General features: G+C 34.6%; 2 protein-coding genes and 1 non-coding gene across 5 annotated transcripts; 1 reads left to right on the top strand and 2 right to left on the bottom strand.

Annotated features, from left to right (window-relative positions):
- Positions 1 to 1,322: 1,322 nt before the first annotated feature.
- On the bottom strand, positions 1,323 to 2,458 carry LOC112528042 (sufE-like protein 2, chloroplastic). The gene has a single exon (XM_025138931.1). It carries the CDS (start codon positions 2,353 to 2,355, stop codon positions 1,702 to 1,704), a length of 654 nt encoding a protein of 217 aa, XP_024994699.1. The 5' UTR covers positions 2,356 to 2,458; the 3' UTR covers positions 1,323 to 1,701.
- A 910-nt stretch (positions 2,459 to 3,368) lies between these two features.
- Positions 3,369 to 3,472, top strand: LOC112528843. Its single transcript, XR_003070862.1, has one exon. It is a non-coding gene; the product is annotated as a U6 spliceosomal RNA (small nuclear RNA).
- A 2,497-nt stretch (positions 3,473 to 5,969) lies between these two features.
- LOC112527979 (protein PECTIC ARABINOGALACTAN SYNTHESIS-RELATED) lies at positions 5,970 to 17,873 on the bottom strand. 3 transcript variants are annotated; one of them, XM_025138850.1, is made up of 11 exons: positions 17,512 to 17,873; positions 16,817 to 16,867; positions 16,628 to 16,718; positions 11,302 to 11,378; positions 9,920 to 10,008; positions 9,197 to 9,316; positions 8,702 to 8,818; positions 8,475 to 8,618; positions 8,246 to 8,369; positions 7,280 to 7,471; positions 5,970 to 6,981 (listed from the first exon to the last, which is right to left on the bottom strand). In XM_025138850.1, exons 1-11 carry the CDS (start codon positions 17,803 to 17,805, stop codon positions 6,622 to 6,624), a joined length of 1,659 nt encoding a protein of 552 aa, XP_024994618.1. In that variant the 5' UTR covers positions 17,806 to 17,873; the 3' UTR covers positions 5,970 to 6,621. The 3 variants fall into 3 exon arrangements, with proteins under 3 accessions (XP_024994618.1, XP_024994621.1, XP_024994620.1); XM_025138853.1 differs by having other exon boundaries at positions 7,280 to 7,333; XM_025138852.1 differs by lacking the exon at positions 9,197 to 9,316 and having other exon boundaries at positions 17,512 to 17,852.
- Between the last annotated feature and the right edge of the window lie 483 nt (positions 17,874 to 18,356).

Here is an 18,356-nt window from a genome sequence, read left to right as displayed (position 1 = left end):
TCATAGAATTAGCCAAAAAATACCCTCTCACATTGGTATCATTGAAGACGGGTTCCGTGCGTCAGGTTGGAATTGTTGGTAATCAATTTTTTTTGCCCGAATTAATATGATCAAAACTAATCTCTTTTATATATACATACTTATATATATATATATATATATATAGAGGGTGGTTCAAATACTAACCTATTTTTTTGTGTTAACTCTACTAACCAACATCAACCAATCACATTCTTTCTTTACTTTATGTTCAAATGTAACTTATAAATTGAATACAAGGGTCATTTTGTAATTTGACCTTTATGTAACTCCCTAATAATTATTTGGGAGTTACAAATCTTTTAAGATCCCTCTAATTGATCATGAGGTAATTCCGATGTTCACRGTATTCATGGTGTTCATATCCATGTAATGTCCATGAACATTCACCGTGTTCATATAAATGTTCACCGTGTTCATACGACGTTCTTACAAAAGTACCATCTGAACCGTTGTTCATAGACATCTCAATTAATATATTAATTAAATGATTATTTTTATAGTCTCATTTAATAAGAACCGTTTGATGAGAAAATGAACGATCAAGATCGGGTTAACATAGTTTGCACAATAGTTTTGGTTAGTATTTGAACCAGCCCCTATATATATATATATATATATATATATGTGTGTGTGTGTGTGTGTGTGTGTGTGTTGAGTTCATGTGAGACCAATATGTTTTCGTGAGACACGGGTAACCACATTTTTACACTTGAAACTTCATAGGAAAACATTGTAAAGATAAAAGAAACCGAACTTTCATAACAAAAACATTATGAATGTTATCTTTACAATGTTTTACTATGAAGTTTCACGTATAAAAAATGGTATTACAGGTCTCATGAAAACAGCTTGGTCTCACATGATCCCAAATATGGATATATATATATATATATATATATATATATATAAGAGATCTTTTACAAACTGAACCATTAATAGAAACTATACAAACCAATTAATTTAGATACGCATGAAAATGATGAATATTCATCTATTATAATTTAAATATTTATTGAATATTATTCAAGTTAATTTATTGTTTATATTCATTTTACTAATTGCCAAATCAATTCCTATGAAAAACAGGAAATGAAGTGTCGAGATATCTTTTTAAGATTATGATATTATATTTTATTTGAATAAGACGAAATAACAATCATTTTATATGGAAACATCCACAACCTTGGGAGTCCCACTGGCACGCAAACCATTTTCCATTTCATATTCCAACAAATACACTCTTTAAAATTCCAAAAAAAAAAAAAACAAAAAAAACAAAACGACAACAACATCGGTTTAAATCCATCAAGTTTGATCGTATTTTTCCCGTTTACAAAATCCGTACTTGTTTTATGTATAATTCCAATCTTGTTCCGTTTAATCTTGATTCAATTCTCTTGATTCAGTTCTTCAATTTCACATGCACATATGCTTCATGTATCTTATAAAAGAAACTCGTGTTCAAACTTGAAATCGTTAACAATTTATGCACAAAATTGATCACGGATTTCACCATCTCCAAAAACATCAATGCCAGATATCTTTAGCAACCAGATGACAGTTTGATATCAAATCCAAACCCAATTTGTATTTGGGTAAAGAATGATTTTGTTAAATTGGGAGATGGTTTTGTTTTGTGAAGAAAAAATAGCAGGGAAATCATGGCAATAAAGGAAGAGAGGGATCACCGTAAGCCTCCATGATCAAAGCTTTGGTTCTTCTCTGCATGCTAAGCAACACATTATGCCAAGTGTTAACTCTAGAACTAGCCCTAATCGGCAGTATTCCAACATTCATTTCCTCTAAATGCTCAACCCTAATTTCCAGAACCTCACCGGCCGCCGCTCCATCCAATAACCAAATCAAACAGTAACAGAATCCTTTTGTGATCTCCGAATCGCTATCGACTCTAAATCTCATCGATCCTTCCACATCCATAGTCACCTCCAGCCACACCTGAGCCGTACATCCGGTTACTCTGTTTGATTCCACCCTACCTGACTCATCAAACTCCGGGAGGAGACTTGCGTAATGTATCAATCGTTTCACTCTGTCGATCGGCTCCGGCAACGATTTGAATTCCTTGACGAGAATCTGGAGCTTCTCCGCGACGGTGAGCGTCGAGAATTCCGGAGGATGTGGTGGCGTTACGTGTTTGCGATGGGAGATTTGGAGGGATCTGGTGGAAATGGAGCGCGGATTTGAATGGTTTGGTTTGTATTGAATGCGCGGAGGGTTAGGGTTATGTGAATTTGGTGGAAGAAGAGGAAAGCGCGTTGGTGGTCTGAAGACGGTGGCGGAGGCGGAGTTCATTTGAGATGGTGATTAGTGACAGTTGTGGGAATGGGAATAAAGGCAGGAAAGTTAGTTGGTTGGTGGTGTTACGGTGGAGAGACGGCGGCGGAGAGATCCTTCAAGTGCGGAGCATGTAAGCATAGGAGTGGATTATATATATATATATATATATATATATATATATATGGATTTTTTATTAAATATTTAATTATTAATGATAAAAAAAATATTAAAAGAAATTCTAATACGCTGAAGAATATTCTACGCTGTCCTATGTTAAATATTTTTCTTTAATCATTATAGATTGTAGGGGCCGTTTATCTAAACACTTACCCAGTAAACATCTATCTGTAAAATCCAACATTATCGTTTACTTACCGTGCAAGATTTTATTCACTTAAACGCATCATATGCAACAATTTAATTTCGATAAGCGCTAACCATGGTAAGAGTGGTCGCTCTCACTTACCGGGTTATAAGACTCTCGATTCTTTCATTCGCTATTAACGGATAAGATTCTTAGTCTTTTCATATTCATCCGGTAAAATAAAGTGACTTAGTAAGCGCTTACAAACGTTTGGTAAATAGCACCGTACTTGTTAAAGTAAAAAAAAATACCAAAAGATATCGATAGACATATAAATATATAATTATTTATAAACAAATAAATTATAGAAATTTACAAATAGATGTGAAATGTTTAAGATTGTTTTATACATAAAAAAAAATAATCTTGAACATTTCACATACGAAATATCATTATATAAATACGATATGTATTTATACAAATTATTATTGTTATTTTTTTAATAATTTATATGAATTATTAATGTTGTAAAAGGAAGGAAAATTATATAATAGAGTGTCAAGATTTAAAAGATAAATGTTGTTTTCTTTCTTAAAAGGGTATGGATTCGATGTGATTGGTCCACGCTCCACAATATGTCGTCATTGCTTACATTTTAGTTCTAAAAGTAACTACTAAAAATTGATTTTTTTTAAATATTTTATCATACTTTTAATCATAATAACATTACTTTAAATTGATATTCTTTAATTGGAACGGTGTAGAGAAGATTAGCATGGTTCCTATGCAAGAAGGACATGCACAAATCGAGAAATTGTTCAAAAAATTTAACCGTGAAAATTGATCTAAGCCTTAATTTGATTTTGATCTAATGGTTTTAACTGAAAGTTGTTCTTAATTAAAAAAAGAACATAATCGTCATTTTGGTAACTCAGATTTACCATATGAAATACATAAATTTACCAGATGAAACACACAAAGATTTTTTACCAAATGAAATACATACTCACTATACCATTTCACCTCATGAAATAAAACAAAATTTTCAAATGTTATTTCACCTCATAAAATCCAAACATATTGTCCATATATGCTACTTCTACCACATGAAATCCAACACAATTTTCATCTATAATTTATTTCACCAATAAAATAACACCTTAAAAAATTATAAAATGACACCTTAAAAAATTAATCAACTACAACATTTTATGATATAATTAAAACAAATTCCTAATTATATAATATGTTAATCAATACAAACAAGATAGTAAACAAAACATTAAATAATATAATATGTTAATTAAACAAACACATTGTAAAACAAATATATGTCAATCCAGTACACTAAATCCAAGTCGTAGATGAAAAAATATATAATATGGAATAGCATATGACGTATTAGTTATGAAAGTCATTATAATTTTATGGGTTATCAAATAAAGACCTCTCAGAATCTACATATATAATAAGTTTTGAAAACATAAGTCATAAAAAAAAAGTTTTGAAAACACGTAATGGTTGAGTTAGAGTATAAACCTCTCATCACAAAACGTGCAAGCCAAAGAAGAGGCTTCTCCTTTTTCAAAGAAAACAAGAAGTGTCATTTTCTAAAGCTATAAAACTGTTTTTTTTTATTAACCTGGATATCAAATCTGCTATGTGACGATTAATTTTAGGACGACCATTTGTTTCACGGGTAGTCCGGAGTCACCGTATTTATTCCTCCTTGGATTCAAACCTGCGACTTCTAGGCACTTTTGACCTTTGGATCTCAGGCTCAAACTAATCGGACACAACGCTTGTGGTTTGTGAAAATGATTTTTGGTATGTTTTGTTTTCACACCAACGAAATGATGCGACATATTTCAACAAGAATCCTGTCACTTTCTTTTTTATTAAGTTTTTCTAAAGGCAATCATAAACTAAAACCAAACAAACAAAGGCATACACACCTTCTACAAGACAAAGAAAGGAGGGAGGCAACAAACCCAATTTCCCAAACTAAGCAAAAACCCTACATACTCGGCTACCAGTTCGTCCATCATAGTGTAAGTGACTTTACAATTCTTAGTAGTGCTATGAATGTCATTTGTTATGTGATAGCATTAGGTATCGTCGTCAAAAAACTAAGAGGTTATATTAGCAAATCAAAGCTTTAATTTAAGTTCTAATGCTTAATAACAGTGGAATGCCGATTCAAAAAGCTCGCAAGCAAATTGACCAAAATGGTAAAAAGCGGAGCCCCTACAATTATTTCAGAAGTACTTTTTTTATAGACCATTGAGTCGACCTACTTACGTCACAATCTAGTCCAAATACCCATCTCGTTCGTTGTACATGATTTTGTTAACCATAGAGTGTGCATGTCATTACAACTTAAAAAGAGTATAGGAGAAATAAGCCTTGCAATCATCAGTTGGAGGTTATGTACATGATGACGTAACTTGAAGGGTTACAATCATTTAATGCGATTGTGGTCTCTTTTGTGAAGGCAGCTTGTCTCCCTTTTAAGGCAACTCTAATCTCACTAACTATGTATTTGTTTAGACATCCCTATCAACGCAAATCAAATTCAAATTTCACCATAAATAAATACTTTTGATTTATGGGAATGAAAATTAAAATGATTGGAAATGACTCGGTTTAAATTGAAATGAAAATTTAGACTCATGAGAAAATGAGCTCATTATATTATATAAAAACAAACAGTTTCTTTTATATTTAATCTCATTAATGACTGTCTTAATACCTCTAACCAAACACCTCCTTAATTTGTGTACTTGAGAGCAGAAAGCATGCTTACAATTGTCCTTATTTGTGACAATATGACCAAATACGATACTTGTAGTAAATAACCACATCAAGAAGAGACATTAGCTTTATAGCCACCAAGTTAAATTTTCTCACAAAATAGTCAAAAACTGCAAGTCAAACGCCGCAAAAAACTTTTCCTTGCAGTTTCACAAGTGGGCGGTCTTATGGTTTCCCAACCTGTGACTTCAGTTTGTATTTTATGCGTAGACACAAGGGACTACAAGTTTACAATACCACAACTTGCTGTTTTTATGGTTTTGGGCATTGGGATCACTTTTTCATTATATATGTCAGATTTGTCAAAAACCATAAGAAAAAGTATCTTACAATATAGAGTCTCTCAGAGAAAAAATTGTGGTGACTACAAAGTATATGTTTATTTCATAAGGTGATAACCCTTGTACCATAGTCCATATGACACCACATTTATTTATAGAACTAATTTTTTCCCACGATATCAAATTCGAAGCAAATATATTTTTTTACTGTGTAATGTACAAACCATGAATAGGAGGAATTTGACTGCTCGAATCCTTGTCAAAACCAACAAGATAGAAATGACCCACAACTTGTTTGTCCCAAAAGCGAAGTTAGGATACAAGAAACATTACCAAATGACTTTTTAAACCTATGATACTTTCCTTTCGTTACAAACAAACGATTGTTGTTGCAAAAATACAAGAACGCTATATTTTCGCAAGAACAAGCAATTTAGAACCAAAAAGTGCCAAGACTAATGGTTCTTTTTGCAGTTGAATTCGTCCAAAATCGCGTGTTTCTTGCAAACTATAGCTTTCTTTTGACATTTTAACAAGAACAATAGTTAGATTGTAAATAAAATCTAGGAAGGTTCGAAATGTAAATCCCTCGGGCTATTTTAATTTTTTTTTTTTTTGCTAAAGTACTCGTACTTTTCCCTATCTTAATTTACACCAACATCACTAATCCACAATTGTAGAGCTTGAAAGATTACAAGAAACTGCAGTTTTTTAGTACTCCTGTGAATCTTGACCCTAAGATCTTCTTTCACCCACCAGCCATTCTATCTCTTTGAACCTTATCATATATGAGTCAATAGGATCCTTCTTTTTCAGGTTGTAGATGAACGAACACCCAGAAAGATCAAGATCTTACCTTTAAAAGAGCAATCAGCATTATGATCAAGCTTTGCACATGCAAGGCGTCAAAGGGTTCTCCCAGATGTCGTAATTGGGAAACGTTGCCTCTGGAAGTCCGGTGCGTGTTTGGTGGGTGATGACCACATCTTCGACAAAAGTAGCCCAACCCATGTAGGGATCACCTAAAGATTTGGAAAGCAGGCCTTTGTCGGGTTTTATGGATTTTTGGCGGTGACCCATGTACCTTCTTGCGCCTATTATTAGTTTCGCAAAGTTGCCTCCATGGGTCATCACAAATACGTCGGATTTCAAACACACCAAGAAATCTAAGGCAGCCAAGCTTGTCACGTGCTTCCTGAAGCCGTCTAATTCGTCTTTTGTTGTTAACTCCTCCTTTGTTACCTGTTGAAACCCCCCCATGATGATAAATGAGTTGAAAGATAAGCTTCACATGTTGATTACTCTCTCCAGTCCCAAAATAAATGTCCACAATAAAAAAGACGCACGGTTAGAAATGTGTAATTATTACACCTTTTAATTAATTAAATGACAATTTTACCCTTGATAATTAAGGGTAGAATTGGAAAATAGGCACTTATTTTTGAAAGTGGACATTTATTTTGGGACGGAAGGAGTATATTATTGGAAGATCATGCATGATCCTGAAGTTGGGGGTATAAAATTGAAAAAAGGTCCTTACAAGATTCGGGAACATGTTCCTAAGTGGTGCCATTCGGTTCTGTCCACCATAAACCTGACCAGAAGCAACATATATTTGAGTTTCTTTTGGATAGCCCATTGCCCGGAGCATCACTGCCACTTCCCCAGGCTCAAGAGGGCATCGCCCTTCTTTGCGCTTCTGTAGTGCAAGCGGCCACAAATGGGAGCCATCCTGCACTCAGAATAACCTTTCGTTAATCCATTTTACATCTAATTTCAGCATGATTACATCACAGCAATAACACGTATGAACACGAGTCATTTAGGTACCTTAAATGAGTTTTTAATTAAATTCATGACCTCCTGGCCTATATAAGAAAAATGGGATTATATTCATAAGAAGGTCATGGATTTAATTAAAATCTCATTTAAGGTTATATGCCTAAAGATCTCCTATGAACACTCGCCTGAATGTCGTCGGGTATTGTTAACTTCCCACGACTTTCTTATGTTATGTTACTAACATGTTTACTTCCATTGTAGGTAATGTATTTGGGTTCAAAGCCCTGCGTGCTCTACGTCTGGAAGATTTGCGAATCCCTACTGCGTATGTTAAAACTTTCCAATGCAATTATTTCTAGGAATTGCATGTTTCAATAGGCATGATAGACTTGATGTTTTTTTTCCATTTGTAGGAATATATGGCAGTCATGTGGTCGTTACAAGTGGATAATATCGGATAAGGAAAAAAGATTGGAAATTCATACATGTATTGTAATCGGGTTATTTAGCTAAAGACCTCCTTACAAGTGTTTTTTTAACTCCATGATGTGACAGGTTTTTAGACATTCTTGTGTATGTCAAGCAGTGACATCTCAAACATGTCCCAAGGTCATAGATTTAACAAAACCAGTCCCAAGGTCATAGATTTAACAAAACCAGTCACAAGGTCAATTAACCAAAGGACCCCTATTCTAATCCAAGAAATTCAGAAAGACAGTCTCACCTTGAACCGCCTAGGCCATTCTTTTAATCTGTATAATCCCATCAAAGCTTTCTCTGCCCTTGTCCCCACGAAGTCACAAAACGAAAGTCCTACCATCCCTTTCTCAAACCTAAGATGAAGAGCCCTGTTGAAGAAGATAGTCTTTCAAGTCTTTAAAGCAGTTGGGAGTAAAAAAGACAGAATTCTGTCGCACTAAATATAATTGTGGAAACCACTTGAACAGACTTACATAAAAGGATTTGAACTGCCTGTTCGATTTCTCATTCTTGCCACCAGCCGCTCAGCCATTTCGTCAATCTCAGGAAGAAACTTGAGAGCATGATAATTAACCCTGCACCTTAGCCTGTTGATTTCTTGGGGTACATTATCATAGCTGGACAAGAACAAACACATACAAGGTTAAAAATTAATGAAACGAATTTGAGTTCATCAGAGAACACTTCTCCCACAACATACCCAAGCCGATCTACAAAAGGCTTCAAGGCCATTATCTTCTTCTCTTTGATCCGAGGCAAGACATTATCAATGTAGAATTGAGCTGGAGCATACTTGGGGATGTTTTTCACCGTGCGTCTATCATGCATTAACAAGAAAATTCTTAGCAAAGTATTTTATAGATGGGTGGAACTTGTAATGTCCAAGAAAACTTAACCACAAATCTGTATGCTCAAACACTTAACGATTTTAGCCCTGGAGTTTAGACACCTAAGGTTAACACTTAAGAATACCCTCAACTTCATTAGCTTGGAAGTGTAATCAGATTCAGAAAATAATTCTTGCATTTATTAAAAGATCACAACCATTTATATACGAAAGGTAGAAAGTAAAACCCTAATTAAATAACAATGTATGATATCTAACAGGAAGAAACATTAAATATAGGTTCTTCCGTGATATTTTCATATTTTGTTCAAGTGTAAGTGCATGTGTACAGAGAGAATGAGAGAAGACCTTATGCTTGTGAATAACTCTGACTTATCAGTGAACCATGATGGAATATCACGCACAATTTGCACATCATCCTTCAAGTAGTCGATGAAATGATCCACATCAAATATGTCCTCAAATTTTCTAAAAAATATTAAACTCATAAGCAAATATCAGAATCAAGAACAGGCTGAATATGTGGAGTGAGTGTGCATACATAAACGGATGATTATTATACAACATGCAGAAAGTGGAAGCTCAACCCCATGTAACATGTGGTTTTGCGATGGTTGTTAAACCCTCTCTAGCCACAGGGAGTACAGTCTACAAAATGCATCAGATGGATCCAGAAAAAAACCACAACAAATGTGGATAAAGTAACAAAGAATCGCATAACTGCCTTTGTTATTAATGGAACCAAATTTTGTACAGAAAAAATTTGCACATCAGTTTCTGACGGGTAACAGTAATGGTATTGACAATAGAAATAATGTTGATAGTGGTTCAAGATGAAATTAAGAAATTACTCCACGCTTTGATTATCATTTTAGAGCAGATGGTGATAGTGACTGTAAACGTTAAAGAAATTAAAGATATGAGCACAAGTTTCATGAATATACCAAAGAACAAAAACACACAGTGCTTTTGCTTCTAAAAAACTATGCATATCAACATCGATGGCATTCGCTTGTCAAAAGTTCATGAGACCCACAAGAAGCACAAAGTTTTTAGGCCAAGATTACTCACGTTTGGTCTTTCCAGATCTGATCTTGCTTTAACACAGGCAGAATAAGAGTGGCATTCATGATTTTGGCAACAGCAACTGCATTGCATATCTATATGAAAAGACATGAGAAGGTACTGTAGTAATTAGCAGTTGGAAAGCTTGTTGCAAAGAAATATGGTCATAAGCATGCAAAAAGAATATTACAAATTACAACAGCTAGTGCTTGCATGGCAGTAAGAAAAATGAAACTAACAGGTAACATTTTAAATTATCCAGGGTCAGATATGACAGATGGACCAGATTTTAGGTTATACCTTTGGCATCAATATACAGCAAGACATCACTTCAATATAAGTAATTACAATATTGAAAGATTTTAGCATCATGACAAATTTTCACTTTTGCTACCTTGCAGGAAACTTGACCATGACCCTATTACACCCTTGAAGTACAGAAATTGATATAAGATCAATGAACTTCCAAAGATGGCATGTGTGCCTTCTTTAAAACAGTGTAAAAAAGAAAAGTTGAGCTTTAAGGTTAGATTTGAGAAGTTGATTAAATTTTGGATCTATTGTAATTGTATAAAATTGCACTAGGTACAATGTCCTTGGAATCATGTATTTACAAAATTTTAAATTGCTATTTTGATTGCACGCATGTCCAGCTATCGTGAATTAAATTTCACAAAAGATTAATTATTATTTTACTAATTAATTTCTACCCTCCAACTATGAGCAAAGCATCCCTACCCAGCCCTCTCCCTCTCCATCGCCTCCATGTATATAATGATACAAACTTAACAGAATTCCAAGTTTTGATTTGATTGTTCATCCAATTTCCAGAGGGTGAAATCTCATCCCCACTAAAAACCCCCGAATTCAACATGCTGTTCATTTCCTTTCCCTTCTTTGATTTCCTCCTTGGCTTTTCTAATATTGCTCCATCTAAACCAGTTTTTTATTAGGCATTGACCAAAGAAAATGCTTATATACTAATGCATGACTGAGAGGGGGGGGGGGGGGGGGGGCTTTTTTTATTAAAAAGAGCGCATGACTGTCATTAATTATTATAAGTTTGCACCATGATTAAAGAGGCATCAAGAGTGAGTAAGAAGCTTTCAAGAAATAAGGTTCAAGTTTCAATCAAGACGATAAGTAGTTCATTACTAGTACGATCATACAGAGCTTCACTTAGCTATATCAAAGAGAAGTGAGTTCATTAAACAGCCAGAATTTGAAGAAACATAGGCATATATCCCATGTTTGTATATACTTTCAGAAGGTTACCACAGAGCAGAAAAGTTGAGAGGAGACACATGATTACAGGTTTACAATGATACAGACATATAGGAGATCCATCCAATAGCTTATATTAAAGAGTTTCAAAGAATAGAACATACAGCAATTCTTTGCTGATTTAGCCCACCCTCCGCATGAATAAATATATATCCATTTGTTTCATTTGCCTCTGGAAGATCTGCACAAAATCAATAACCACCAACCCGTAGAAATAATGATCACTAGATTGAAGTCATACAAAATCTTTTGTTTGATTTAAGAAAGATGGGAAGGCCAAAACTAAGTGAACTACGGAATGTTCTAATCTAAAAACGCAATAAGAAAGCAAAAGCAATGAGAAACACCACATCAATTTCAACTAATCACGTATATAGAAGGGAACAAAACTTCAAGATCTCACAATTTTAGTGTTAGAGCAACCTAATGTATTAACTAAACCCATTTGAATACATATAAAGTAAAATATAATGTGAAGGTAAGTTCTCTTGGCAATTATCTAGGCAATTGGGTACAGAAGTTCAATGCGAAGAACATCTTTTGGCATTAATGGCATTGCACTATGTATATATCTGAGAAACAATTACCCTGATCGAACTTATAATATATATGGAATTTCCATAAATATTAATTGAAAGTTGACCCCGAGAATTGAAGAACTACTGAATCATAGATGAATCCACAAAAAGAGAAGTCGTTGCAAAAATGAAGGTCAAGTTCATTGTTGGTTTAGACATGATCACATATGTAAATTAGACCAGCATATATTTGTTTCCTAAGTTTTAGGGATTAGTTTCCTATTGATGAGGAAACACATTGTGTATCTAAACACAGTCTTGCACAATTCAAAAGGAAGCATAAATATTTAAATTTTCTCATAAAAACTACATGATGTTAGGGCAGGGATTGAGACCTAGCTCATTAGAAACCCACTCACTTTACATAGTACCCATATTGTTCACTTTCATTGTTCAGGTACATTATTCATTGTCAGCGTAACTGTTCACAGGAAAACAATTCCCCCCATGGTCAATTCTGTTTATCTGCTGTTGCAATTGTTGCTAACCACTGTAACCTCTGACGGCCCACCAGAAACAATTTATGTTTCTATCTCAGCTCATCATGTCAACCTCCTCTGATACATGCAGTCTAACAATCAACCAGCCTGCTGGTACCTTTGTTCTAACCACTTTGAATGTCATTGCATTACCTGCCTTGCAGATTACAGAAAAGCAAAGTCGCCTCAAGACAAAAAAGAGATGGGACAGCTACCACAGCTATGGCTGAGACTTCTTGAGAGCAGATACTTCTTCATATTTGGTGCCTTAATGCCTTTCACCAAAGATCTACTCCAGCACCTGTATAGGCTTTTGAACTCTCCACAACTTTCTCTTAATTCATCTTCTTCTTGTACTTCAGCCATGCAAGGTATCTATTTTTCATTGTGTGTTCTCTTGTGGTATTTGGGTCATAGATTATGGTTCTACTAATCACATGACATATTGTTCTCAATATTTTTCTTCTTACAAGCCCAGTTCAGAAGATAACAAAAAATCAAAATTGCAAATGGCACACTGTTTGCATTGTAACCCTCGACATTTCAGCAGAAATTATCATTTACAATATCCTTCATGTACCTATATTGACCTGTAATTTCTTGGCCTTTATAAAAACTTACTTGTGACCTTAATTGTCAAGCTGAATTTTCCTCTACTATGTGTTCTTTTCTAAGACCTACTGTTGATGACGATCATTGGTAGTACCAAGGAATGTGAAAAGTTGTATTACTTTGAAGATGAATTGCATTCAAAGTACGGCCGTCCAAATCCTTATCATACGTTAGAATCTATGTCTAGTGATCAAGATGTTTTGTTATGGCATTCTCGTTTATAATGTCCCAATTTTTCTATTTTCCCAAGTTATTTATCAATGAAGACCCATCTTTGTTACAATGTGAACCATGTGCGCTAGCAAAAAATCACAAATCTACTTATCATTCTCAGCTTTGCTTCATCTAAACCATTTCAACTCGTCCATAGTGATATTTGGGGTCCATCACGTATTCCCACTTATTCTCGCAAAAAATGCTTTGTTTCTTTCATTGATGATCACACAGGACTCTGGTGGAATTTTTTATGAAAAAAGAACACGAAAGTGCAGATTTTTCTTTTTTTATTTATACTCCATGATTCAAAAACAAGTTAAAGACCATATTTGAATATTAAGGAGTGATAATTAAAGGAAACATTTTTCTAAAGTTTCGACACATATTTTAAGAAAGGCACCCTACATTCAATGTCCTTGTGATGACACACATAAAAAGAATGATGTGGCTGAAAGAAAAAGATACATTTGCTTGAGTCACAAGAGCATTTTTGTCTTCAAATAAACCAAACCAACAAATCAAGTATATCCCACTCAGAAGATGGTGAGGCAACTGTTGTCTTCAAATAATGTACCTCAAAACCTTCTTTGGTAATGGCTCTTTTAAATGTTTTTCTTCATTAATCAATGTCAATGTACTGCAATTTGAAATTCCTCAAAATTTCATGCATATAACTCGAATCCTAGACTTTTAGGTATTTGGTTGCACAATTTTCTTAATTAATCTATGTCCTCTAAGACGACGTGTTTTAGGGTATTCAATCTCTCAAAGAGGTTACAAATGTTTTGGTCCCATTTTGATAAGTATTTTGTAACTATGGATGCGGGTTTTTTTGGTTGAAGAAAACACTATCTTTTTCCTCTCATCTTCAAGTGGAGAATTCGACCTTGGCAAGTACGAAGATTTGGTGATAAGTAAAGTTGACTTGGATTTTTTGAGTTTGAATCATATGAACTTACAATAAGTTTTTTCAAAATCTCAACCACAATGTGGAAGAGAAAATTAATAAGGAATTTGATTCAAATTCAAACAAAAAGGGTAAGGAAGGTGATGATGTTGAAAGAACAAAAACACATAATGAATCGGCCATAACTAGCAATCTTGAATCTTTATGACATACAACAAATCCAACCATGACAAGAAATTTGGCCAAACATACCCTAAAGCTGTTTTCTTAAGCAATATATTCAACCAGCACTATGCATAGCCTAGAAGAAACCCCACGGCTTGCTATAATTTCTCTTGAGCTTATTCCTTTAAACCTTGGGTCCAGTCTCGATCTTCCTAATTCTGATATACCCAATAGCTCTTACAAAAGGAATTCAAAAATACACCATCAACTATCATATGCCTAACTCGATCTCTCTTCATGACTCAATCTTTCTCTTGTTTTATTTCACGTCTTAATCATGAGGAAATTCCAAAGTCTATACAAACATCTTTACAGGTTCCTAAAGGAAAGGCAACAGTTTTAGAGAAAATAAATGCTGTTAAGAAAATCAAACACAGGTAAAAGTAACTCATCCTCGTGAAAAGAAGTTGGTACGATGTAAATGGGTATTTACAGTCGAGTACATTTTTTGGTGGGACGCTCATGAGATACAGAACGATAATGGTAGCAAAAGATTTCACTGAAGTTGATGGCATTGACTGTATTTAAACATTTGCTACAGTGGCAAAACTCAATAATACAATGGTCATATTGTCAGTTGCAGCAAACTTACAATGGCCACTACAACAACTAGATTGAAGAATGTTATCCTTAATAGAAAACTTGAAGAGGAAGTGTTTATGGAACCTCCTCCATTCTATGATACTGATTTCCGATCCCAAGTGTGCCTATTGACAAAGGCCCTTAATCCTTTAGAGATTGAAGCAATCAGTTCGAGCTTGGTTTAAGAGATTTACAGGATATTCTCGAAGTCAGACTGATCACACCTTATCTTGTAAGAGGAAAAAATGGGAAGGTGGTTGTATTAATGGTTTATGTGGATGACATCATCGTCACAGGGGATTATCAAGTCTGGCTTCTAGCCCAAGCATTTGAGATCAAAGACTAGGATTGTTCAAGCATATCATGGGAATGGAAGTTGCAAGATCAAATAAGGGATTGTGTTAAGCCAACAAAATATAGATTATGGATTTGCTTTCTGATACAGGTATGATTGCTTGTAAGCCAACTGACACGCCTGTAGACCCCAATGAAAACCTTTGCAACATTGAAAGTGATTATGTTGATAAAGTTTGGTTAGGTTCATTCAAATGAAGCTTACCACATTCTAAGATATATTTAATGGATCTTCTCGAAGGGGACTATTCTTTGAGAAGACTCAGATAACTCTTGAGGTTTTCATTTGTCAAGATTGAGCATTCTTTGAGAAAACTCAAATAGCTCGAGGTTTTCATCGAGATTGAGCGGGTCCGGTCACTGGTAGAAGATCCACAAGTAGATAATGTTCATTTATATGGGGATATCTAGTGGATTGACAAAGTAAAAAAGTAAAATATAATTGATAGCAACACTGCGGAAACAAAGATTAGTGCTATGGCCAATGGATGAGGCAATTTGGCACAAACGACTACAAAAGAAGCCACAACTACCATTGGATGGTCCTATGAAACTATATTGTGAGAATAAAGCCAGCATTAACATTGTTAATAATCTTGTGCAACATGACAAAACTAAACACACAGAAATTGACAAGTCACTTCATCAAAGAATAGCTAGAGAATGAAGCGATATGCATGCCGTATGTTCCAACCACGCAACAAGTAGTTGATATCCCTACAAAATAATTGTACAAACCAAGATTTGATGAAATCATCAGCAAGTTGGGTCTTATAAATGTATCATATATGCCCCAACTTAGGGGGAGTCTTGGTACAGATACGATCATAGTTGTAAATTAGGTCAGCATAAACTAGTTTAATTGTTATATATTTGATTCCTGTATAGATTAGTTTCTGATTAACTAAGAAACAAAATGTGTATTTAAGCACAACCTTGTGCACTTCAAAACAAAGAGGCAATATTTCAATTTTCTCATAAAAACTACATGTATGAACTCAACCTTTTTCCTCGTTCAGCAAAGTTTTCAATTACAATCAGTCTGAAATTTGTGTTAAATTTTGTGCCCATTGAAGGGAATTCATATATATTTTTTGGACACAAGCGGGGGCTCGGGGCAAAAAGTTTTCATGCTATTATCGTTGGATACTTGATCCACTGGCTTGTTGAGAATAAACCTAATCTAGTCTTGCATCCGTGTAAATATGATTGGGAAAGTTCCTAGAAATATTCAACCAACAAGTATCATTTCCCTACGAACATTGCAAATTGAAGAAACGATAAGTATATTTAACAAACAATGTTCTGTTAGCCATTGGTTTTGTGAGCCAATTTTGTTTTCTAACAGAGTCTATACGCCGATATATACTTTGTGTGATTCATGTTTTCTCTACCTCAATTCTAATTTCTATTACATGTCAATTTCAGTTCATTATAAAAGGGTCCACAGAAAGTTCCATTTATGTCCAGAGCTTACCTGAAATTGCACCAATGCGTCTTTCAGCACACGACTTCCAAGACGTGGTTGCTGATAATGGATTCTCCCACAAAGAAGGTGGCTCCTTGACCTAATGACAGCATAAACAATGCAAGTTTGAAGTTAAAGAATGATCATTCATCATGACCGCATATGGTATAACAACCCAGATAGTCCAGTATAGCTTACATGGGGGCAATGAAGTGTAATGCCATCTTTCGTGCACAAGTATGGAGCATTCTACACATAATTAGAATAGAGTGAAGCAACATTAGTCCATTTTTGCAAACCAGTTATTAAGTATTGAGGATATAAAAACTAGAAAACTAATTATACAAGAACAGCATGTAAGCATCATTCATCGTGTGTATAACCATAAGAAACAAGCAGAATATAAGATGCTGAGAAGTTGTTGAATCAATGAATGAAAACCAACTCCTATATATAAACATTCCAAAAACTACAAAGATATGATGTTTGACTCTGAAAGAGGTCAACTCGATTTTGACTAAGCCTGGTCAGATGCAATTGGCTTGATCGGTACCATTTCTTGGTTTTCCATGTTCTGATAGATCCAATACTATCACAATTCACAGCAGTAGCTGACACACTGTTTCACATCACCGACATTCTAATTTCATGATCCCATCCAAATGCGAAATTTTTACATCATTGCATTCATGTTAAAGGTCATGACGAAACGTAAACTTCTACATGAGTAGGAATCCCTAAAATCCTTTCGAATTAATCAGACTTGAAATTTTAACTAAAGTAAAATGTGCCGTCGCAGTTGTTTTTAGCGCTGAAATTTATAATTTATTGGAATAAAGACTATATATGCCGTATGTATCAAGAATGATTAGAATTGAGATTGGATTGCTCACCAGGTGACTTATGACCGAATAAACGGAATACATTCCAGCAAAAGCGAGAATAGTGATGAATAAAAGCAAGATCTTGAAGTTGTGCGAATAAAACCTAGCGCTTTCATCTAATAACTGAAAATGATTGGAGAAGAGCGAGCGGAACCGATCTCGAGGGTAACGATCGCGACCACCGTCGTCATCATCACGTGGAGGATGATTTTCCGTCGATAAAGGGGAAGTGACGTCGTCGCGTTTCCTAGGAGACGGTGTTGCTCTGCCGCCGATCGAGCTAGAGTGGCGGAGCTCCGCCATGGCTCGCTTCGGACTGAAGGCCAGCTTCGAGTTTTTTTTTTTTTTTTTTTGTTACTCGCTGCTAGGTGTGCGTGGTGTCTACTGCTTTCCACTCTATGTTTTATTATTTTTAGTATGTTACAAAACAGTCCCTACACTATTATTCAATTTACATTTTTAGTTATTTGAGTTCTAATATTTTACTTTTCCCTCAATAAAGTTTAGTTGATTGTCAATTTCAGTCCATACTTAAATCCTCATGACCATTTGTTTCCGTTTGAGCGATTTCCGATTTGTATTCTTATCAAACTGTATTTTACGATAAGGCTTGCGATATTGAATCATCAAACTGTACTACACCTTATATGTTTATATATATTTTAAATATATATATATATATATACACACACGAAAGATCGTGTGAGAATATGAGTTAAGTTGAGGAGTGTAAAAAAAAAGATTTTGATCATTGGTCACTTTTAATCTCAGACCAACCCATGAGTTTGGTTTTAGAAGATAAATTATATAGTATTTCTTATTAGTGTTGATCTAGTAACACTCTTGAATTATGA

This window comes from Cynara cardunculus, assembly GCF_001531365.2.
Source record: "Cynara cardunculus var. scolymus isolate 2C chromosome LG 15, CcrdV1, whole genome shotgun sequence".
Lineage (NCBI taxonomy): Eukaryota > Viridiplantae > Streptophyta > Magnoliopsida > Asterales > Asteraceae > Cynara > Cynara cardunculus.
The sequence above is the reverse complement of the archived record's forward strand: the minus strand, read 5'-3'. Positions and strand labels throughout refer to the sequence as shown.

Coding starts and splice junctions, on each gene's coding strand:
- LOC112527979 (XM_025138850.1), bottom strand. CDS start 17,805: ATGGCGGAGCTCCGCCACTCTAGCTCGATCGGCGGCAGAGCAACACCG. Junction 11,379..16,627: donor ACGCATTGGTGCAATTTCAG/GTAAGCTCTGGA, acceptor GATTTTGTGCAG/ATCTTCCAGAGGCAAATGAA. Junction 6,982..7,279: donor GGAACATGTTCCCGAATCTT/GTAAGGACCTTT, acceptor GGGTTTCAACAG/GTAACAAAGGAGGAGTTAAC.
- LOC112528042 (XM_025138931.1), bottom strand. CDS start 2,355: ATGAACTCCGCCTCCGCCACCGTCTTCAGACCACCAACGCGCTTTCCT.